Here is a 24,658-nt window from a genome sequence, read left to right as displayed (position 1 = left end):
CTATCGCGGTCATTGACTCAAGTAGGTGACAGGACAAACGATAATTAACCAGCTTTTGTCTGTCAGTCAGTCAGACTAGTCTGCAAGTCTCGATTGAGTTCATTTGTTGAAGCCCAAATTGATAAGCAACTCGCTCTCGATAGGGGGTTGTTTATCCTCGATCAACTTACAGTACTATGCTCTATATTCCTTACTCGAGGTTGGCAAATTCTATGGCAGGATATTGCGCTCGCGTACCGGTCCCAATCGGTGAATGAATGAATGCTTGGATCACAGTAATCATTCTCGTATTTCCGTCATGACTCGTTTATGGTAATAATTCACTTTAAAGTGCTTGAATTGTGGTAGATTTCATTCCCGCCAACCCTAAATGCCACCTACACCCAAGGCCTGATCGGGCAGCAATCTTAGCTACAATATAGGTGAGTAAGTAACACTATGGTACCGGTATCTCGAGTACTGGAAGGGTGCTGTTCCCACGTCGATACAATTTCGCGGGTGAAGAAATCAAAAAAGAATGATCTGCCGATAAAGCTTGGCGCTGGAGTCTCGACATGGGACTGAAGGAAGGGGAAAGAAGAAAAAAAGGAGTTGGTGGTAGGCTGCTTCCACACATCAGGCTCTTCCTGAGTTACATCCACAACTATTTTTTTTTTATTTTTTTCCCTTTTTATTTCTTCAATCATAATCATAACTAACTTCACCTGCCCTTTCTCCTCCCCTCTTCTCTCCTCCCCTCTTGTCTCCCTCCCTCTATCTACTACCCCCCGCCCCTCTCACCCTCCCTTCCTATTTACTCCATCTAACGCGTATCTTCTTCCCCCCAGTCGAGCTCTTCCTCGGCCGTCGAAATCTTCCGCAAAAGTTCCCTTCACAGACCCGGGAGCTATCTCGGAATTCTGACGGCCATCGCCAGAAATCTCTATCGCTTTTTTTTTTTCTTTTCCCATTCTACCCCTAATCTCATTTCCATTTTTTGTCCATTGAATTTACGACTTGACGAGCCCACGACGTTATCCCTTTGAATTTATAGTTTATTTCTAAAATTTTCTTAATCGCCCTCTCGGAAAAACTCTCGCTACCATCGTCGTTTTTTATTTGCACAGCAGACTCAAAGTTTTCACCTAATCTCGAGTCTCTCCTGCCCTTTTCCACCTCGATCCAATCAACGTCATAAAAGAACAAACGTTTATTGTGCTGTTATCGCCCCCCCCCCCCTCCCTTACTCCCATCGCCGGAGAGTAAATCACTTACAAAAGCCTCCCTCGATTTCCCGTCATTTATAACCACAAATCAAACAGCAACGACAATGAGTAGACGCAAGATTATTTCCCGCCGCCGCGGCCCTGAGGATGAAGAGGATGAGGAACTAGGAGCTGAGGACTCTTACACTGATGACTCTGGCCTTAGCGAAAGTGAGCGGGAGGAGGATGCGGCTACCGATGGGACTCTCAGCGAGGAAGAGGGTGACGACTTAGATGAGGGGGAAGTTGCGAATGAGGGCAAAACGGCAGGGACGAATGGAGAGGGTGGCGGAAAGGCAAAGTTTGTGCACGCTGGCAATGGGGATACGGATGTTATGATAAATGGCGTGCGGGGAAAGGATGAGGATGCTGAAGAGGTGGATTTCTCCGAGATGGGGGAGGATGACGGGGTGGAGAAAGCGCTGGTCAATAATCCCCGGGGCGAGGCTGCAGAGGAGGAAGTGGGTCATGAAGAGATGGAGCAGGGGGAGCCACAGTCGCAGGAAGTTGAGGAGAAACCTCATGAAACTGCGGAGGAGAAAAGGAGACGAGAGCATGAGGAATATAAGAAGCGGCGAGATGCCGATCCTGCGTTTGTACCTAACAGAGGTGCCTTTTATTTGCACGACCACAGACACGCTGAGGGATTCAGACCTTTTGCAAGGGGCGGCGGAAGGGCTGGAAGGGGTGGTCGATTCTCTAGGTATGTCACTGCTACTGTGTGGAGCTAACCCCTTTGCTTTAATACCCCGACATATTAGGCTGGTTGGACTAACACCTCTTCAAAGTGAATATATGAACCACAGTGCCCCCGTTGAACTTCAGTGGCAGCACGATATGCATGAAGAAACTCATACAGATCACCGCCGCTCAATGCCTGTTCATCAGAGTAACCACTCGTTTGCGCCTAATAATCGCCTACGAGGGAATGGAGACCCCCCACGATCTTTTGGACGAACCGTTTATAAAGGAAATGTTCAGATTCAGGTCAATCTCCCAGGGATGAAAGCGCCCATCACATTTAGCGAGGTTCCATCAAAGGTGTACACAAGGCTACCCTACCACCGACCTCCGCTTCGACGGGACAAACCCGTCCGAATTGCACTCCCAGATGCGCCAGTTAGATACATTTATCCGAGCCCCACCCGCTCATTTATATTTATTCCAAGAGCGATGAGGCCTGGTGGGTCAGGATATATAAGAGGTGGCGGCCGCGGTAGAGGCGGATTCTACAGTCAGGGGAGGAGCGTTTATGGCGGCTCGAACGGATATTCTCCATCCGTTGGGATGTCCCGAAGATCGTCTTTACAGTTCGAGCACAAGCCCCAGTTCACACCTCCCATGCCGGCACCGGCTCAACCTCACCAACCTGCAGCACCCATCGCTAGTCATGTTGAATCGTCCTCTCGACCATCGGTTGGAGAGGAAGAGCCACCAGCCAAGCCTGTCGTCAGGCTGCCAGTCGTGCCTCAACAACACCTTGCCCAGCAGCAACAGGCTCACCCCCAAGCTCTGATGCCACAACAGCCACCCCAAGCCCAAACTCCAAAGATTGTTCCGCAACACCCGCCACCATCCTATACACCTAACCCCGTCGCGTACCGTGAGCATCGGGCTACTCCAAAGATCCCAATGCATCAGCCACGACCCCAGAAAGCTGTCAATGTCGCCGAGATAGACTCTCCGGCTGTTATGCATTTTCCTCAATCTTACGGTGGGCATATGTATCCGGAAAATATTCCCACCCCTGGAGTCCCTCAGAACATGTATGCCCATTCTCGACAAGCTTCATACCCATCCCAAACCTCTGGAACACCACTCTCTCATATTCCGGAGGCCGCTGTCCATGCTCGAGCGTTTCATCCCGTGTATCCTCCCCAGCCCGGATACTATTCGTATCCCCCGCAACCCCACCCTGTTCCCCAGATACATCAAATTCATGGGCTGCCGCCACACCACCACGACCCTAGAGCCCTCCACCCACCTCCTCCATATGTTCCTTCGGGGCCGTCGCCTATGCCAAATGGTGCTGCCAACCATTACGCTATAATACCCGCTCAACCGCCTGCTCAGCCCGTAGCAGTGACAACTGGTCCACCCACCGGCCCTACAACAATTGCGCAGGAAAGCAATGGGATGGTCTACTACTCTACTTGGGATCCCAATCAATACTATACTTATCCAACTGGAGGGCCTGCAGGTTATCCTGGCACCCCCGGCATGCCGATTACCCCTGCTCCGGATGGGTCTGTGAATGGTGCGCCAGGACCAGGACCAGTGTACTTCTACCCAGGAGCTCAAACACCGCATCAGCATCCCATCTACTACGCACAGTAAATGTCTGAACTAGAAGAATACCTGGTTTTTCATTTCAACTCATGGAGCACTGTTTTTTATTTATTTACTTGTCTTTTCCTAATAATTGTTTCCGCACTCATCATAGTGCCAGGATTCCCGATACTGGTTTCTGCCATTTTTTTCTTTTTTCTTCCTTTCATATCAGAGCCTAGTTCATGGTACTTTCATTTACTGGGCAACCTCGTACGGCTTTTCTTCACGATCATCAATCTCATATCCTCTGTTCTATGTTTGTGCTGTGCAATCTTGACGCTGAGTTTACGGATATTGTTGCCAGCCCATTAGCTATTACGGACTTGTTTCTAAGAGGATCGAGAAAAAAGCATTTCCATCACGTTGTTTACTTCACCTGGTCAACTTTTTTTTTTTTTTTTTTTTGACAGGGAAAAGGGCATTAAATTCGTATGATACTTATCATTATTCAACTTCTCCATTTTCACCATCTCCGTTTGCTAAATTACCTTTCTTTCTCTTTCATTCTGGGAGTGTTTTGAATAACCTTTTTTTTCGTCCTGCGTCTTCGCCATTTGTTTACAGTCTGATCACTTATTATTATCATCAAATTCTTTCATCTCTTGCAGCTTTCCCTTCACTATCTTCCCACCGGTACCTTGGTCTTTTGTTTATTCTTTTTTTGCCTTTTTTCCTTTCCACTCTAAGTTGTCAAATGGGGAAGCCCCTGAATATGCATGGTGCAATAGAAGCATGGATCGATCCACCTTTTTTTCCCCCTTCCCTTTCTATTTTACTTATCGATTCGCCGTTTATTGTGCTTTCCGCTTCTTTCCTTCCCATCCTTCCCTCTCTCTCTCGTTATTTCCAAGACGGTTCTAGTAGCCTGGCTGGTTGATTAGTTGGTGGGGGGAGGTTCGTACTGTGTACCGGTATTATGGGTTTTCTTCGCTTTCAATTTTCAGTTCTCTTTTTTTGTCTTACCTTTCTGGATGGATGGAATGTCTGGGGGCGTGATGGAACTGTATGGAAATGGGGAAGATAAACGAAAAGAAGAAAAAATATATATTATATTTTCAACGTTGGTGATTTGATTTGTAAGAGAAAAGAAACGATGGAAGGAGGCGAATTGAGGCAAAAAGAAGTTGAAGATGAATAAGAAGAATAGTGGTCTATATTTTTGCCTAGGACACCGTGCCACCGTAATAGTAATCGCGACAGTAACACGACACCAACCTACGAGTACAGTAGGGGTTTTCAATGCTAAAATGATGGTTGAAGGTAAAATGATCAACACACAGTAGTGCATTAGTATATATTAGTGCGCATTAGTGTATATATCAATTGTGGCCAATTGTATCCAAGAATTTTAAGTAATAAATTTGAAGCTCCTGAAAATGTGGTAAGTTGAGCTCAGTAGGGTTTTGGTTGTAGAGTAAGAGAAAAAATTTTCCTCACTTGCATCATAATAGAAACAATGATTTCCTTCTTTACAATAATTGCCAAAGAGCAATAAATAGGTGGCAGAGGGGGAGGGTGCCATGGTCCACATTCGATTTGGACAGAAAACGAGAATAAGCAGCTCATCCAGTGGCTAGAGAATCCAGACAATTTGTGAAAGATGAAAAAAGAATCTGGAGTTTCAAAAAAAGAGCTCATCACTGAGATCTCTCTACAAATTCCCATGAAACCTACTATCAAGTTTGGTTACAAGTATGATAACCTTCTGAAATCATAAAGGGCAGCCGCAAAGCTCAATAATCAATCAGGATGAAGACTTACTAAAATAGATATGGATGAAGGAAGAAGGAGTTTAAGAGGTATGTATATTAAACATTATTTGTATATACATTGAGGTAAGAAAAAGTGAAAGACATGACAGAGAAAGAAGAAAAAAAAAGTTACAAGGAAAGACAGTATGCTAATACTTATAGAAAAACTCCTATTACAGTACCTCTACTTCTTTCGCTTGGAGAATATTTTAGGAGACCAATTGGATGTATGTCCATCAGCCATCTATGATTCGGGCTCCGGTAAGTGGAAAGCAACAGGAGTTCAAACTCTCCTAAGCGCAATGGTGACCCCAACTAGTATTGAGGAAACCAGGAAGAGTACAAATGTGGAAGAAGTAAATAGCGCGGAAAAGGTGGAAATAAATTGGAAAGGGAAGAGAGAAGAGGGAGGGATAGTGTAGAGAAAAGGGGGCGCAGAGAATGATAGAGTGGAAGAGGAATGGCCAGGAGATATTGGTTTGAAAGAAGAGAGGTAGAAAACAGGAGAAGAGGTATGAATTGGATCAGAGGTTAGAATATGGGAGAGTAGAATGGCAGAGGGAAAGGCAGTTGTGAGAAGAGATGAAGGAGAAAGTGGAGAAGCAAGTCAAAGAAGACAAAAAGAAAGGTGAGTTGTATCTATCTAATTGTTAATTGGTAAATGGCTATAAAAGAAACAAATCAAGCTAGAAATCAATCGATGCCTACCACAGTAATTAGAGGTACAAAGCGATGTCGCTTTCCTGAAATGCTTGAGGATGAAGATGTAGAAGTCGACTCAAGTATGAAAAGTGATATAGAAGGATCTAAGAATAAAAAGAAAGGTGGATCAACTGCTCTCATTGATGCAGTTAGTATTTTAGCTTCTGCAAAATTCAAGGAAGAGATAAGAAAGTTTGACTTTCTTATGAAGCACTTACAGCAGCAAGGAGAGTTATAAAGACAGGAATTAGCTCTTAGGTATGAGAAATTAGCAATTGAAAGAGAAAAAAATACAGCTGAGCAGAAACAAACCAAGATGATGATGATGGAGTTACAAGTATCCATTGAGTGAAGATTGGGTGGAGGAGTTGAACAACAGGAGATGACCAAAAGAGTTAAGACTGATTCTGGCAAGAAAGACAACAAAGATATTATTAAACTTGATCAAATTTGAATATTCCATTATTTTTTGTTTATTCTACTCTGAGATTATTTGTTTTATTATTCTATTATTTATTCTACTTAATTATTCTACTTGTTTATTTGATTTTTTTTTTTTTTAATTTAGATATTTTTAATTGTGTTATCAATCAATAGTTATCAATTAATTAGTTAAAAAAATTCATGCATTTGATTTCTCTATTCTGCCCCAGCTCGATGCTCTGTCTCAATACTTATAGTCTTATTGTAACGATCCCTCCTTGGATAGTTAGTTCTTAGCGACGGGGAACGATACTTCTCTTCTCCTTCTGTTTCTTTCCTTAGTCTTACAATAGCACTAGGCCTCTGCCTACATTACCAATAGTACAAGACCTCTGTCTTCTATCGGGAATGCCTATGGTAAGCTTTTTCTAACTCTTCTTCGTGAAGAACTTTCCTTGGCGTAATGATAATGTTGCAATAAAGATAAAGATTGTAAATATTAGGCGGAGACAACTTGATAGACTTCAAAGTTGTCTAGGCTAATCAAGATTCGTTTCTGTAGACAGAGATTGTCTAGGAAGGCTCGGACTTTGCTCATTTCATTTATGACTACTAGGAGCGAAGTAGAATAGGTAAAGTAGGGTAGAATTGTAAAAACAATATTATATTGTTCAGGTCTCTTCTCCGTTGCTTGATGATGTCTAAAGCTTGGGAGGTACTTCGATATTTATATTCCGCATCTGAGTGTTCGCGGACTACATCTATTTATCATACAACTATGTACTTCTTCAATTGTAATTTGCGACGTTGAGTTTTCTTCCATGGTGCGAACACCTGTGGACCTTGAAAACCATCACACCCTCTTCGGTAATTACGATATTTCTTCTTAGAAAATGTGCTGTTCTCAATAGTAATATCCTGATTAGCAGAGTCTTTAGACTTATGGCCTAGTTCTTAAGTCAAACTAAGTTGGCTCCAATTGTCTTCACCATTGATAAAATGATCAGTTTTATCTACAGCTATATCTGCAAAGGTGGTCGTCATTACAACCATCATAGGTTGTCTGACTCCGATCCTTTGTAACTCCATACCCAACTGATAGATTTTCTCTGGATGACTTCCTATCAACTCGCAGGAAGCGATTTCACCAGATTGGTAATTAATCCCTCGGTCGGCAACCCTTGGTTGCTCTCTGGGTAGTAGGTTTCAGTAACCATTGTAGTATTGAGAATCACCCCATGGCTACAACGTGTTCCGAAACCCAGTTGCAATACTCCGTAAAGTTCGTTGGCTTCTTTGGTAGTATCTTTTAGAGTTCTAGACTCTTCTGGTGGATGTAAATGTATTGGTCTCTAGTGGAGATCCTTTACTATTTGATACCATCTCTTTGTGCGAAATCGTCCCGTTACTTACGGCCCACGCCAAAGGTATCATGTCTTTGAAGCCAAGTAGCTCTCTGGGTAGTTGACAGAATTACTCCGTTCCACTTCCCAGGCCTAGCCGAAGGTCCCCTCTCATATATTCTGCAATTGGGATCTAGTCGGACAGACGGTGACGACGTATATGGTGTTATTCTAATACCTTCAATTCTGTGGTAATATAGTCACAGGATGCAACTGAGATTAATATCTATGATGACGTGCGGGCCCCGTAAGGGAGCCGGAGGGGGGTGTTGGAGACCAGAGATTCCAATTCTGAGTGGGGTTACCCTACTTAGGGTAGTTCCTAGGTATCGGGTTCTGGTATTCCTAACAGTAAAGGTGTTTTATATTCGTTAAAGTAATAAGTAGGAAAAGTACTTAGAATTCAATCTAATTTTATTTATACTAGTACTGCCAACACTGGCATACAACTAGTCACCCCCGCATCTCATAAAACAAACTATCCAAAATACACTACCGCGGACCATTCCGCCTCGCAATCGCTCCCCCCAAACATAAATTCAAAAAACACTACCTAAGTGGGCTCATGGGCACTTGCAGTGACTAGCGCTGCCCCGGATTAACGCGTCTTCCCACCTGGCTATCCAGCCACCATCTCATACCCTCACCCCTATCCACCCCCAACACAATCTGGCCTACATACTCCACAAAAGAAACATACAGTCTATCCCAACATCCCTCCGTCCTCTTGTAATGCAACCCAAGATACAAGTATCCTTCTGCCAACACCACACTGCAGTAGGAGCAGCGTAATTTCTTTAATAACCCATTCACTGTAGCCCACCTCAAAACCACTGACGTTCATGTTGCCAAGTTCAGCTCATCCCACTGCAAATGCTGGGAGCGCCAAAATCGATCATAACAAGTCTGTAGACAACGGGGATGTTTTTCGAAGTGTTCCCTGAAGGTGGTGCGTTTCTTTGTGGCCTTAGCGGCGATGGCGGTACCACAACAGGGACAGTCACACCGTTGCTGGTCAGGCAAAAAGAACCACTTCTTTTGTAGTGTCATCTTGCCAGGCAGAACGCAGCCACTGCTATCATGTCTCTTTTCGCACTGGGCAGAGGTCATAGGGTCTTCTATCAACATTGTTCCCCCATTCCTTTCCACCATCAGTGTGCCGTCAAAGGGATTACCCGCCACAACCAACTCCCCATCTATCATTTCAACATGGCGAGGGATTCTCAGACCCGACCACCGATAATCCATCCACCAATGCTTCTATCTTAGGACTGCTGAATCCTTATACAAGTCTTCATCAGCAAGGCATCTTGTAGCATAGCGGGGGCACTTAGTCCAGTGGTGTTGGTCTTCCTTCCCATCACAACTGTCATAGCCGACCATGCCCGTCCCACTGTGGATTCTCAACAAAACGTAAGAATCCATCTGAGTTAGGCCTTGGAGGTGCCGAGGTGCCTTCGGTTCTCAAGCATAGTACTCGTACCCTTCTCTAGCATACCAAGTCCTCCATTCCTCCTTACGGAGCTCCCGGGTCAGGACCGCATTGTTAGGAATATCAGAACCCGATACCTAGGAACCACCCTAAGTAGGGTAACCCCACTCAGAATCGGAATTTCTGGTCTCCAACACCCCCCTCCGGCTTACTTACAGGGCCCGCACATCATCATATATATCAACCTCAGTTGGGTCCTGTGACTATATTACCACAGAATTGAAGGTATTAGAATAATACCATATACGTCGCCGCTGTCCTTCTGACCGGATTCTGTTTGCAGGGTATATGAGAGGGGACCCTCAGCTAGGCCTGGGAAGTGGAACGGAGTAATTCTGTCAACTACTCAGAGAGTTACTTAGCTCCAAAGACATGATACATTTGGCATGAGCCATAAGTAATGGGACGATTTCGCACAAAGAGATGGTATCAAATAGTAAAGGATCTCTACTAGAGACCAATACATTTACATCCACCAGAAGAGTCTAAAACTCCAAAAGACACTACTAAAGAAGCCAACAAACTTCATGGAGTGTTGCAACTAGGTTTTAGAACATGTGGTAGCCATGGGGTGATTCTCAATACTACAATGGTTACTGAAACCTATTCCCCAGAGAGCAATCAAGGGTTGCCGACCGAGAGATTAATTACCAATCTGGTGAAATAGCTTCCTGTGAGTTGATAGGAAGTCATCCAGAGAAAATCTATCAGTTGGGTATGGAGTTACAAAGGATCGGAGTCAGACAACCTACGATGGTTGTAATGACGACCACCTTTGCAGATATAGCCATGGATAAAACTGATCATTTTATCAATGGCGAAGACAATTGAAGCCAACTCAGTTTGACTTAAGAACTAGGCCATAAGTCTAAAGACTCTGCTAATCTGGATATTACTATTGGAGACAGTACGTTTTCTAAGAAGAAATATCGTAATTACCGAAGAGGGTGTGATGGTTTTCAGGGTCCACAGTTGTTCGCACCTTGGAGGAAAACTCGACGTTGTGAATTACGATTAAAGAAGTACATAGTTATATGATAAATAGATGTAGTCCGCGAATACTCAGATGCGGAATATAAATATCGAAGTGCCTTCCAAGCTTTAGACATCATCAAGCAATAGAGAAAAGACCTTAACAATATAATATTGTTTTTACGATTCTACCCTACTTTACCTATTTTACTTCACTCCTAGTAGTCATAAACGAAACGAGCAAAGTCCGAGCCTTCCTAGACAATCTCTGTCTACAGAAACGAATCTCGATTGGCCTAGACAACTTTGAAGTCTATCAGGTTGTCTCCACCTAACACGCATGGCCAACCCCAAAGCTAACCCCTTCCTAAAGGAGAGAGTGCAAGGGGCGTCCAATACATGCCTTGGCCTTCAAATCGACCATCTCATTGCCATCAATGCTCATGTGGCCGGGCACCCAACCGACACTAACGTGTGAGAATGTATTCAACAGGGGTACCATTACCTCCTATAACTCAGCCAAGTCACCACCCGAAAGCATGTTGTCAATCATAATGAGAGCCGGCATGCAGTCTAGGAATACATGGACCTGGCGCCTCTTAGCCATATCCTGTGCATGCCGGAGGGTATACATAACGGCAAACAGCTTGCATTCCACAATACTCCAGGATGAAGGAACCGAGCACCCATCAATACAGGTCAAGGCCCCCTTTTCAAACACCGCCTAGGCTATACTAGCCACTTCTGAGCACTTGGACCCATCTGTGTACATAACCACATCCGAAGATGTACAGAGGCCTTTGTACTATACTCGGTGGTGTGTAGCCATTATCGCCTTGCCTTTCCCAATCAACACCGCCAGGCGGTGGGTGAGCTTCTTATCCAAACTCTGTCGATGTGCCACTATGCCTTCCTCCTTCCACCGTAGTTGTATTTCTCCGAACCATGGATGCTGGTCACAGTACCGGTAATTGATAAACAGACTATAATACCTCCGTTGTAGGTATCTTCCTTGAATAGCAACAGGCGGCATCCCAAACTCAGCTAACAGTATGTTGTTTGCCAACCTCATAGGTATTCGAAACACTGATTGGAGGCAGTTGTTAACGTAGACCTGAATCTGCATCGCATACGACGCGTGGTCGGTTATAAACTCAAGTCCATAGTAGACGGTCGGAAGGTATGCTGCCTGCATCAATCGGTAAGTTTCCCACGCCCCTAACTCACCAACACTTCCAAACCTCCTCCCCAATGTCGAAATCCTTCTCCTAACACCTAACCCCCTTTCCAACCAATACTTTACATGAGTGGAAAAATTAAGAAATACATTAAACCTATACCCAAGAACCAGTAAGTCCTCTGAAGGCAACACCATTTCTCCTACTAAATTCATTCCTTCCCATGCCTTATCTTCAAACCCAATCCACTGAGTCTTGAGGGCACTGAACTCCATTCCCCTCGTTTTGGCTATGCGGTCATATTCTGCAAATATCTCTCCCACATAGTATTGGGTGGCCTTACTCGATTCCGCCGCTACCATAATGACCCCATCATCGATGTACGAGACCACCAGCTGACGTACACCGGGGGAGTATTGCATGCATGGCCTGAATATATCTGCCACATAACCACTAAAAAAGAACGGAGAAAGTGGCAAGCTTTGAGGCACTCCCTTGCTGACATAGTAAGGCTTAGAGATGTACCCATTGAAGTGAAACCTTACTGACCGACAGGAAGCCCATCGACGGATCCATTGGCAAAGGTATCTGGGGCACCCCCTAGCTACCAAAAAGTTAGACAGAAGATCGATATCAATGTTATTAAACCCTCCTTTTACGTCTATTGACAAGATTAGTCTTTTGTAGTCCTCATTATGCCGCAAGAACTCAAAGACCACTGCCATGGCATCATGGCCACCCCTCTTCCATCGAGACCCAAATTGTGTTTCTCACAGATCCAGGCAGGCGGCCAGTCTTAACAGGACCACCCGTTCTGCAACTTTTGCCGGTGTCGGCAGGAGGTGTATCATCCTCCACAATTTCACGATATCATATCGAGGTTTGTCTAGTTTGGTTTTGAGCACCACCTCAGCTTTGTGCCAGTCTAGAATATCGTGCCGTAACCCGTAGTCCACCTGGCGCCTCAATGTCATTGTATCTCTTCGTTTCCAAAACTGTAGGAAGAGATAGCTGATATCGTCCTCACCTGGGCCTGTATTCATAGGTGACCTAGAAAGGGCAATTTCCATTTCTTGGGCACTGTCCATATCGATCTTGGAGTCTTTCCAGGGAGTGGGGTCGATAGGGGACAACTGCTGTGCAATCAGGTCACTAATGTCTGAATGTGTGGTAGCATAGGACCCATCTAGTTGTACCATGGAGGGAAGGGTTCGCTTAGCTTCCAACTTTCGTGCCAACCTAAATATGTTTGGGGTTTCGGCTCTCTGCTATCTTTTCCCTGATATGCTCAAACCTAGCCCTCATCAGACATGCTCGGTATACACATTGGGCCAATTGGTAGTCCTCCATCCGCTCCTACTTGTGTTTGGAGTATCGACGTAACCAGGCCACATCCAACCTCATTCTGTCCAACTCGGGTGTCCACCACTCACACTGGCCTCGGCCAACGGAGGCCCGTGAGAGTGCATCCACCACTCGTCTCACTCCTTCCCACAACCTCCCATCTTCTACCTCTTGTAGGGCATCCAACTGCTTCCCAACCTTTTCCCATACTGCATTCTTCCAGGTTGGCCTCAGATGCATAATGTTGTCAGGAAGGTCAACCGTCAACTTCAGGGCTTGAGTACTGTGTTCGCAGCCAGTGGCGTCCAAGTATCGGTGCCTGACATATGGTGCTCTGTGCAGACAGAGGTCAATTCTGGACACATCCCGAAAGGTAGGTACTGTCGGGGGGACCATGTTCATATTGCACGTTGGGGCTGTGAACTACTGTTTTAGCCACCTTCCACCCGTATTGTTGTAGTCCACGTTGGGGTCCCAATCTCAGTGTCTGGCATTGAAGTCACCAAAGACGATGTCTGGCTCTCTGAGTTCATCCAACCAGCCAACAAATTGGTCCTTAGTGTAGCCAGGTCAGAAGTAAACCCCAGCAAGTACCCTCTTCACTCTTTTTTCCCAATAGTCAACACTGGCACTGCTCTCCCCATGCTCTACCAGTTCAAACATCCCACCAATATGGGACCGAACAAACACCTTAACATCTGACTTCCTAACAAATGAAAACAAATCCCACCCATTAACATCTATAGGTATATGCAGTCCCTCCAGGTCAACTGGTGGTTCAATAATAAAAAACAAATCAATAAAAGAAAATAAATCAAATGCCAGCACGTGATTCCGACTACTTCTCCCCATGTTTAATGCCATTATCGTAATAAGTATTAAAAGGGGCCTTCAACTGATCCACACAGGCGGCAAGGGCCAGAGGCGTAGGGGACACCACTATTCTGGTCCCGGGCAGTCCGAAAGGTATCTTCCCAGTGGGGTTTGGATGTGGTAGTGGTTTTCAAAATCCCGCTTGCTGGTGAGGGGGAAGGGGAGGAGCGTTCAGGTTCCTACCTTTGGCCTTATCTGACTTCTGACAGGGGCCTTCATCTTCCTCGTCACTGCTGATCTCTACCAGTCATGGTGTCGGGGATCTTCCACGACTGCGACGTCATCTCCGATTCCTTCTCGTCTGACTTCCCTGGTGTTCCAGTTTCTTGGCAGGTTCTGTCGGTGGGGCTACCTTTTGTTTTGAATTCGAGGATGATGGAGCTGAGGGTGACAACCTGACTCCTAGGCACTGTTCGTATCTAGTGAAATGGTCCATCCGGTCACAGAGCCAGCAATGTCTTCTAGTGTGTCCACAGGCTTGGCCCACACCTCCCGGGTACCCAAGCTTGATGCACATGTGCTCTCAGGAGAAGTGTACTCCAAAGCAATACCGACAATAGGGTGGGCGACCACATGTGGCTTCGAAGTGGCCCGTTTCCAGGCACTTACCACAAACCTTTAGGGGTCTATGTTCTTCAAACACCCAGACATTGCGGGCTCCTCCTCTCAACCAGATTTTTCCCTCGGCCAACCTTTCCCTGATGGCCTCGTTCTTCTCGATCACAAAGGGGATGCCACATGTCGTAGCATTAGCCTGCCTCATGGCATGGATGGATCCCATAATATTTGGCCTGGACACCGTTACTACACCAGTGTTGGATTGCTCCAGGTCAGTGCAGAGGCCATCAAAGACTGCGCTCCCAGTCCATCTTTCAACCCTCCATATTGACCCCCATCCCATATCAGTAAGCGGGACCCCAGAAACAAAGATCTTTACCTTTTCTAAGTTTTTCTGAAACTTGAACTCCAGGAGCGACAATTCTCTAAGTAGGTCAAGCCTAGCCTTGTCGAGCCGGTTGCCTAATTCTGTAACAGAATGTCCTACCAGGGTCAAAAAGATACACCCAATCTCAGGCCTGACGTGCCCAGCACGGACATATGGGGCACTACCTCGAATCATTTCCTGGTTTGAGAAAGTCATGTTGATTCGGTTCCGAATTGCCTCGATGCCCACACCTTCAGGTGGGGCTACTTATTTGCGGGTGGCGAATCGCATAGTAATATGCCTTCTGCGGGTATCCGGAGTCGGTGACGACTATGGTGGTGCCGGTACTGAGTTGAGTGGGTTGGGAGGTTCCAGTGGAACCCGTCAGTACTCTTGTCGCATCGGTGCTGTGGTTACCTTGATGTTGACCATGGCCACAGGCCCTGATTGAGCTGGCAGAGTAGCAGGTGCTCCAGCAATGGAGGCTGGTCCCTGTCTGTTAGTGTTCTTCTCCTGAGTCTTGGCCGGGGTCACCGTCTCTTTTCAGCTACCAGATCTACTGGCATTCTTTCTTCTCCTTCTAGCAGCACTGCTCAGGTGCCTACCTCTTTTCCTACCCTTTCTCTTTTCTTCTTCTTCCTCCCCATCCTCTCTTTCCTAGTGTACCGATTTGCACTCTCCTCCATGAGCCACATATAGAGTTACCCCCCCTTCACTGGAGAAGCTCCCACTACTAGACTGGTGGGAGGAGGTTGCCAATGTGGGGTGGGTGGAGGGTGCCTGTTCTTTCTGAGCAGAGGGAGGCTTGGGCACATATGCCATTCGTTTCACTATCTCCGTAAAGGAGGCCTTAGCAGTAGGAGCTGCCACAGCAGTCTCCTTTCTTTCAACGGGGGCAGGGGGCGGTGTAGTTTCTGACAACGTAGATGGAGTATTGCCAGATATTACTAAAGGCGATTGGTGGCAGGGGGACAACTTACCTCGCAGTATCTCTATCTCTTCTCCTTGCTTACTAACAATGTCTGTAAGCACCTTTACCGCTCGTTCCAGCAGGTGCATTCGGCTCCAGTAATTCACTCCACCCTCTGGTCCTTCATTGCCAAATGCGGCGCCATTGTTCATCCAAGTCCAGACATCTTGTATTGAGTCGTCCTCAATCGATCCAGACTCCAAGGAAAGAAGTGGCTGAGTGTTGCCAGAGTGGATGTCCTTCAGCCCTTCCAACATGGATCCAATTATGCTACCTGAGTGGGGCCCAGGAGATGGAGTCCTACCTGCTTCCAACATTTCGCAAACTCCCTCCATGATTGAGTCCGCCTGAGCCACAGTGGCATCAGCTTCCCCAGGTTGGGTGTCTGGAAGGTGAACCTCTAACGGTGTCTGGGTATCATGCGAGACCTCCTGAGAGCTTAACAGCTGTCTTTCAGGCAAAGCCCACCCCTCACCCAAGGCCGGTAGCAATGATACCATTGTCGAAGAGGGGGCGTGGATGCTGTCGCCCAATCCAGTTGCTTCGGAGTTGCGCCCTTCTTCCAAATCCATGGGAGTGTCCCGAGCCAACACCTCAAAGGTAGGCAGTACGTCCTCGGTTCCCAACGGAGATGGGGAATGCATTGTAGCCTCAATGGTTGAGGAGAGACTTGCAGGTGGGGGAATGGCCAGGCGTCCATAGTGCACATCAAGGGCCAGGCCTGGCAGGGCAGAAACGATCTGTTTTTTCCAACCTTCATCAACATTGATGGCCCTCAAAAATTGTGGCCCTAAAACTGGAGCAGCAGATCATTTAGCGGGGGATGCCGACCGTACACGGCGCCGTGTTTCAGCGGCAGGGAGGTTGTAGTCCTCATCCTCTGGGTCATCTAATCTGAACTTCAGGATCTTATAAAGAGCTCTTTCTCCAGATGACATCCTGGCTAAAAAGGAAGGGGTTGACAAGCTAGCCTTACATACAGGGGCCTGACGGAGGAAACTGAGCATCTTGCTTTAGACGGCCCTAGTGAGGGGAGGGGTAGTAGACCATGAACTTGCCTCTACCATAGTCACACTCTTGGCTGGTAGTACAGGGGATTCAGGCACCACGGCTTGTGAGTCTTTGGGTGGGGAGGGTGCGGGGGCTGGAGAGTATTCCAAGCCGTGATCGGAGTTGAACCGAATGAAGAGTCCTGTGGTAGTGTTCTTGTCCAAGCCACATGTGGCTGAACAGCCTCTCCCAATTAGGAAACCTCTCACTAAAACCTCCACTTCTTTCATCATAGCAACGGTCGCGTTAGCGACCATTTGTTAAACCAAGTCATCAAACTGCGGGTTCACAGCATTTCGATACCTGTGACAGTGGTGAAACTGTAGGAATTTAAAGTTTCCTTTGGGTGTAACATATGACCGTGTAGTTGTGGAGATAAGGCCACGGTCGGCCTCAGTAGCAGTTGCAAGAGACAAGGCTGCACGGGCTGTCTCAAGCGAGGAGGAGGGATTGGAGTCGAACCGAACTGAGGACGACATTCTCGAAGGGGGGGGGAGAATCCGTGGAAGAGGAGGCTGTCGAAGATGCCATCCTTGCCCAAAATATACTCAGTGATTACCGGAACCAGGCCACGGATATCTCACACTGAAGTATCTTCTAAGCGAGAACAACTAACTTCTAATTGGCCGCCTGAAACGAAAAACACAAACAAGTAACAGCAGATGAAGTATTTATCATGAGCGAAATAAGGTAAAGTATTGGTTATGCTCACTTCCGACACAGAGTGCAAGAAGTAGGAAAAGTACTTAGAATTCAATCTAATTTTATTTATACTAGTACCACCGACACTGGCATACGACTAGTCTCCCCCACGCCCCAAACAAACAAACTATCTAAAATACACTACTACGGACCATTCTGCCCCGCAACCACTCCTTCCAAACATAAATCCAAAAATCACTTCCTACGTGGGCTCACGGGCGCTCGTGACGGCTAGCGTCACCCCAGATTTACTCGTCTTCCCACCCCGCTACCTAACCACCATATCATACTCTCACCCCTATCCGCCTCCAGCACAATTTGTCCCACATACTCAACAAAGGAAATATACAGTCTATCACAATATCCCTCCGTCCTTTTATAATGTAGTCCCAGGTCCAAGTACCCCTCTGCCAGAAGCATCCCACAAAATGAACAGTGGTCTTCTTTTAACAACCAATTTGTCTTAGCCCACCATAAAACTACCGATGTTCGAGTCGCGAGGTCCAGCTCATCCCATTGCTGGTACCGAGAATGCCAAAACCGATTGTGACATGTCCGTAAACAGCAGGGCTTTTTCTCAAAGTGTTCAGTGAAGGTGACTCACTTCTGGGTGGCCGTCACAGAAATCGCAGTCCCACAACAAGGACAGTCACAACATCGCTGGTCGGGCAAAAAGAACCACTTCTTTGGCATGGTTACCAATCCTGGCAGAACGCATCCACTGCCATTGTTTTTTTTCTCGCACCGGGCACAGGCTATGGGATCCCCTACCATTGCCAGCCGGCCACCTCTTTCCACCGTCAGTGTACCGTCAAAGGGGTTACCTGCCACTACCAACTTCCCGTCCACCGTTTTAACATGCCGGGGAATCCCCAGGCCTAACCACCTATGACTCACCTACCAAGACTTCCATCGCGATATCGCCGAATCCTTGTATAAGTCCTCGTCAGCAGGTCATCCTGCAGCATAACGGGGGCACTCAGTCCAGTGGTGTCTGTTGTCCTTCCCCTTACAGCTGTCATGACCGACCAACCCTGTCCCACTGCTGACCCTCAGCAACACGTAGGAGTCCATGCGGGTGAGTCCGCGAAGATGCCTAGGTGCCTTACGTTTACGAGCATAATACTCATGTCCTTCCTTATCGTGCCAGGAACCCCATTCTTCTTTTCGCAAATTTCGAGCCAGAGCGGCATGCCCGATCCCAAAGCTAACACCTTCCCAGAGCAGTGGGAGCAATGGGCGACCTACGCAGGCCTTAGCTTTTAGGTCTACCATCGCATTGCCATCAATGCCCATATATCCCGGAACCCAGCTAAGACTGACGTGGCTGAATTCGTTAAGCAGTGGTACCATAACTTCCCATAGTTCAGCCAAATCTCCTTCTAAAAACATATTGTCTACCAGGATGATAGCTGGAACGCAGTCCAGAAACACATGAACTGGGCGCCTCTTGGCCATCTCTTAAGTATGTCGGAGTACACAGACAACCGCAAACAGCTCGCACTCAACAATGCTCCAAGACGGGGGAACCGAGCACCCATCGACACGAGTCAGGGCTCCTTTCTCAAATACCGCCCATGCCACACTGGCCCCTTCAGAGGACTTGGGCCCGTCTGTGTATATGACCACATCTGAGGACTTACAAAGGTCTGTATACCGTGAACGGTGGCGTGCAGCCATCACCGCCTTGCCTTTCCCAATCACAATTGTGGGGCGGCAGGTGAGCTCCTTGTCCGAGTTCTGCCGATGTGCCACTATCCCTTCCTGCTTCTAACCGAGCCGTATCTTACCGAACCACGGGTGTTGATCACAGTACCGGTGGTTAATAAATGGGCTGTAGCACCTCCTATGCAGATACCTCCCTTGGATGGCAACAGGTGGTGTTCCAAACTCAGCCAGCAGTATATTGTTTGCCAGCTTCATAGGGGTCTGGAAAGCTGATCGGAGGCAGTTATTGATATGGACCTGAATCTGTTTCACATACGACCCGTGGTCGGTTACAAATTCAAGTCCGTAATAAACGGTCGGAAGGTAGGCTGCTTGCACTAAGTGGTAAGTCTCCCACGCCCCTAGTCCACCAACACTCCTAAACCTTCTCCCCAACGCCGAAATCCTTCTCCTAACACCCAAACCCCTTTTCAACCAGTAATTTACTTGAGAAGAAAAGTTAAGAAATACATTAAACCTATACCCAAGAACCCGCAAATCCTCAGAAGGCAAAACTATTTCTCCCAACAACTCCATTCCTCCCCACGCCCTGTCTCCAAACCCAATCCACAGGGTCTTGAGGGCACTAAACCCCATTCCCCTAGCCCTTGCTATATGATCACAGTCTGCAAAAATTTCTCCTGCATGGTACCGGGCAGCATTATAAGAATCTGCAGCCACCATGATGACCCCGTCATCAACGTATGAGACCACCAATTGTCAGACCCCAGTGGAGTATCGCATTCGCGGTATGAATATATCTGCCACGTAGGCCTCAAAAAGAAAAGAAGAAAGAGGCAAGCTCTGAGGCACTCCTTTGCTGACATAGTAGATCTTGGAGATGCATCCATTAAAACGGAAATAAATCGACCGACAGGAAGTCCATCTTCGCACCCACTGACACAGGTTCAACGGACACCCCCAGGCAACCAGGAAGTCTGACTGGAGGTCAACATTAATGTTATCGAATCCTCCTTCAACATCCATGAACAAAATCAGCTGTTTATAGCCCTCATTATGCCGTAGGAATTCAAAGACCACCACCATGGCATCGTGAACCCCCCTCTTCCAGCGAGAACCAAATTGTGTTTCCCCCAGGTCAAGACACATGGCCAATCTTAGCAGGACCACACGTTCTGCGACCTTCGCAGGTGTCGGAAGGAGGTGTATCATTCTCCATGACTTAACGACATCGTATCTGGGGTTGTCAATCTTCAGTATAAGTACTACATCTGCCCGATGCCAATCCAGAATATCGTGATGCAGCCCGTAGTCGACCAAACCTGGCAAAGTCGTTACATCCCTCTGCTTCCAGAACCGTATGAAAGGATATCTGATATCGTCCACGCCTGGATCCATGTTTGTAGGTGACCTAGCAAGGGCAATCTCCATTTCCTGAGCACTGTCCATATTAATCATGGAGTCCTTCCAAGGGGCAGGATCGCCAGGGGATAGCTGCTGTGCAATCAGGTCGCTGATGTCTGAATGCGTCGTAGCATAGGACCCATCTGGCCGGGCCAGGGAGGGAAGTGTTCGCTTGGCTTTCAATTTTCATGCTAGCCGAAAAATGTCCAGGTCCTGACTCTCAGCTATCTTGGCCCTGATGTGTTCGAACCTGGCCCTCAACAGGCATGCCCAGTAAACACTCCTGACTAGCTTGTAGTCCTCCATCCACTCCGCCTTGCAATTGGAGTATCGTCGTAGTCGAGCCACATCCAACCTTATTGTTTCCAACTCCAGTGTCCACCACTCACACCGACCTCTGCCAACAGAGGCCCATGGGAGCATGTCTACCACACACCTCACCCCTTCCTACAACTTCTCATCTCCCACCTCTTTAAGGGCATCTAACTGCTTCCCAACCTTTTCCCAGACTGCTTTTTTCCAAGCCGGCCTCCAATGCATAACATTGTCAGGGAGGTCCACCTTCAGCTTGAGGACTTGAGCACTGTGCTCGCAGCCAGCAGCGTCCATGTATCGATGCCTGACATAGTGCGCCTGGTGCAGGCATAGGTCGATTCTGGAAATATGTCGAAAGGTTGGCACTGTCGGAGGTAACATATTCATATCACGAACCGAGGCCATGAACCATTGTTTTAGCTACCATCCCCCTGTATTGTTATGGTCCACATTGGGGTCCCAGTCTTGATGTCTGGCGTTGAAATCTCCAAATGCGATGTCAGGTTCCCCAAGCTCATCCAACCATCGGACAAACTGGTCTTTGGTATAGCTGGGTCAAAAGTAAACTCCACCGAGTACCCTCTTTGCCCCTTTTCCCAATACCCAATCCAAGCACTGCCTTCCCCATGCCCTACCACATCAAACAGTCCACAAATGTGGGACCAAACAAATACCTCAACACCTAACTTTTCAACAAAGGAAAACAAATCCTACCCATCAACATCTACTGGTACATGTTGTCCCTCCTGATCTACAGGAGGTTCAATAATAAACAACAAATCAACAAAGGAAAACAAATCAAATGCCAGCACCCGATTCCGACTACTCCTCCCCACATTTAATGCCAATATCGTAATAAGCATTAAAAGGGGGCCTCGACTGATCCACTCGGGCCGCAGGGGCCAGAGGCATAGGCGGAGCCGGTATCCAGATCCCGGGCAACCCAACTTGTTTCCTCATTGCGGGGTTTAGTGGTGGTGTTGACCCTAGTTTTTAAAATTCCACGTGCCGGGATGGGGAGAAGGAAGGCCGTTCTGGTTCCTTACCCTTGGCCTTTTCCAACTTACGGCGGAGAGCCTCATCTTTCTCATCACTGCTGATCTCGACCAGCCTGGGTATCGGAGACCTCCCACGGCTGTGACTTTTTCTCCTTCTATTCTCTTCTGCCTTCCTATCCTGCGGTTCCAGTTTTCTGACAGGTTCCTTGACAGGTCTTGTCGGTGTGGCTGTTCCTTGTCCAGCAGGCGAGGAAGGTGGAGTTGGGGATGACGATTTGATACCTAGGCATCGCTCATATCCTGTGAAGTGGTCCATCCGGTCGCACAACCAACACTGTCTCCTGGTATATCCACAGGCCTGACCCACTTCTCCGGGACAGGCCAGCTTGCTGCACATGTACTCACAAGAGAAATGTTCTCCAAAGCAGAATCGGCACCGAGGGGGGCGGCCACATGTCGCCTCGAAGTGGCCGGTTTCCAGGCACTTACCAGATATCTTAAGGGGGCGATGCTCTTCGCAAGCCTGGACGTTGCGGGCACCTCCTCGCAACCAAGCTTTTCCCTCCGCCAGTCTTTCCTTGATGACCTTATTATCTTCCACCACGAAGTAGATGCCACAACTTGTAGTATTGGCCTGCCTCATAGCGTGCATAGATCCCATAATATCAGGCAGGGAAACAGTGACTATACCAGTATTGGATTGCTCCAGATCAGTACGAAGGCTGTCAAAAGCCACACTTCCAGTCCATCCTTCCACCCTCCAAATCGATCCCCATCCTGTGTCAGCAAGTGGGATACCAGAGACAAAAATCTTCACTTTTTCCTGGTTCCTCTGGAACACAAACTCCGGGAGTGACAATTCCCTAAGCAGGTCGAGCCTGGCTTTATCAATCCGGCTGCCTAACTCTATCACGGAGTATACCGCCAAAGTCAAGAAGATGCATCCAATTTCCGGCCGGATGTGTCCTGCAGGAATCTAAGGAGCATTTCCCTGTATCTTTCCCTGATTGGAAAAGGTCACATTGATCCGATTTCGGATTGTCTCTATATCGACACCTTCTGGCAGGACTACCTTCTTCGGCATGGTGAAGCCCATAGTGATGTGCCTCGCTCTAGCATTCAGGGTTGGCGATGAGCGTAGTGGTGGTGGTACTCAGTTTAATGGGTCTGGAGGCCCCATTGGTACCCGACGGTATTCCTGTCTTGTCTAGGCCACAGCTACCTTGACACTGGCCAGGGCTGCTGGCCCGGATTGAGCCGCCGTGGTAACAGGTATCATATCCTTTAGAGCTAATCCCTGTTTGTCAGCCTTCCCCTGAGTCTTGGCCGGGGTCGCCACATTCCTTTCTTCACCAAATCCTCTGGCAGCCTTTCTTCTCCTTCTAGCAGCACCACTTAGGTGTTTGCTACGCTTCCTTTTTATCTTCTTCCTCCCCCTCCTCCTCTTCCCAGTGAACAGACATGCTTTCACCTCCACAGGCTACTTGCAAGACTACCCCCTCTTCGCTAGAAGAGCTGCTGCTGCTGCTGGACTAGTGGAATGAAGCCACTGATACAGGCCGGGTAGGACGTACTCATTCCTGCGGGCTAGCAGGAAGTTTGGGCACGTATGTCATTCGTTTTACTACTTCTGTAAAAGAGGTTTTAGCAGTAGGAGCCTCCGTAGAGGCCTCCTTTCTCTTAGGGGTAGGGGATGGTAGGGTAGGCTCCGAAGAGACAGCGGAGGTACTGTGAGGTACAGCAGGGGGGGGGCGGCGGCGGCGGGACAACTTTACCTGAAGGGCTTCAATTTCCTCCCCTTGTCTGCCAATAATGTCAGTCATTGCTTTTACTGCTCATTCCAAGAGATAAACTCGACTCCAGTAGTTTATCCCGTTTCTTGAACCTTCATCGTCAAAGGTGGGACCACTGTTTATCCAAGTTCGTACATCCTGTACTGTGTCGTCTTCAATCAACCTGGACTCCAAGGAGAGGAGAGGCTGAGTATTGCCAGACCAGATGTCTTCCAGGCCTTCCAACATGGACCCGATTATACTACCTGAACTGGGTCCTGGAGAGGGAGTCTTACCAGTATTCAGCATCTTACAGACGCATGCCATGATTGAGTCCACCTAGGCTACTACAGCATCGGTGTCCTCTGGTTGGGTCTCTGGGAGCTGAACCTCCAATGGGGTTGAATTGCCACTGGAGGCTTCTGAGGGACCCTCTAGTTGGCCTCCGGTAGGTGACACCCATCGTTCAATAATAGACAGAGGTGATGAACCCATAGCTGGTGAAGGGGCGTGTATGCTGTCACCCAAACCAGTCGCTTCCAAGTTGCGCCCATCATCCAGCTCCATAGGGGTGTCCTTGGGCAGTACCTCAGAGGTGGGTAGGACATCCTCAGTCATTAGTGGGGATGGAGAAAGGGGTGTGGCCTCGATTGTCAATAGGAGTACCACAGATGGAGGGATAGCCAGGCACCCCTGGTGAACGCCTAGGGGTAGGCCAGGAAGAGCGGGAACAATCTATTTTTTCCGTTCCTCATCGACGTTGATAGCCCTCAAAAATTGGAGACTAAGGAGAGGAGCAGCAGATCGTTTAGTGGGAGATACCGACTGTGTCCAGCGGCATATTCCAGAGGCTGAGGGGTTATAATCCTCGTCATCAGGGTCATCCAGCTTGAACTTCGGGGTTTCGTAAAGAGCCCTTTTGCCTGAAGACATTCCTGCCAGGAAGGAGGGAGTTGAGGAGCCGGTCCCGGTATTGTGGACCTGGCAGAAGAAGCTGGGCATCTTACTTTGGACAGCCCTAGCGAGGAGAGGAGTAGTGGACCAAGAGCTGGCCTCAACCGTGGTGGCAGTCGAGTTGTCCTTAGCGGGGGGGGATGGGGGATTCAGGGACTATAGCCTGAGAATCTTTAGGAGGGGAAGG

At 47.8% G+C, this 24,658-nt stretch overlaps 1 protein-coding gene; it reads left to right on the top strand.

Moving 5' to 3' along the window:
• Positions 1 to 1,154: 1,154 nt before the first annotated feature.
• GSTUM_00011840001 (uncharacterized protein) lies at positions 1,155 to 4,534 on the top strand. XM_002842174.2 has 4 exons: positions 1,155 to 1,947; positions 2,006 to 2,554; positions 2,633 to 2,690; positions 2,796 to 4,534. Exons 1-4 carry the CDS (start codon positions 1,310 to 1,312, stop codon positions 3,579 to 3,581), a joined length of 2,031 nt encoding a protein of 676 aa, XP_002842220.1. The 5' UTR covers positions 1,155 to 1,309; the 3' UTR covers positions 3,582 to 4,534.
• The last annotated feature ends 20,124 nt before the right edge of the window (positions 4,535 to 24,658 follow it).

The sequence above is a fragment of the Tuber melanosporum genome (genome assembly GCF_000151645.1).
Source record: "Tuber melanosporum whole genome shotgun sequence assembly, scaffold_91, strain Mel28".
In the NCBI taxonomy this organism is placed as follows: Eukaryota; Fungi; Ascomycota; class Pezizomycetes; order Pezizales; family Tuberaceae; genus Tuber; species Tuber melanosporum.
Note: the sequence above shows the minus strand (reverse complement) of the source record. Positions and strands in the feature narration are given on the sequence as shown.

What these genes read in the sequence shown, in the direction of transcription:
- GSTUM_00011840001 (XM_002842174.2), top strand. Translation starts at nt 1,310, where the DNA reads ATGAGTAGACGCAAGATTATTTCCCGCCGCCGCGGCCCTGAGGATGAA. An exon ending in AGGGGTGGTCGATTCTCTAG is followed by an intron (nt 1,948 to 2,005) that starts GTATGTCACTGC and finishes CCGACATATTAG; the next exon opens with GCTGGTTGGACTAACACCTC. An exon ending in AAGAGCCACCAGCCAAGCCT is followed by an intron (nt 2,691 to 2,795) that starts GTCGTCAGGCTG and finishes CAAACTCCAAAG; the next exon opens with ATTGTTCCGCAACACCCGCC.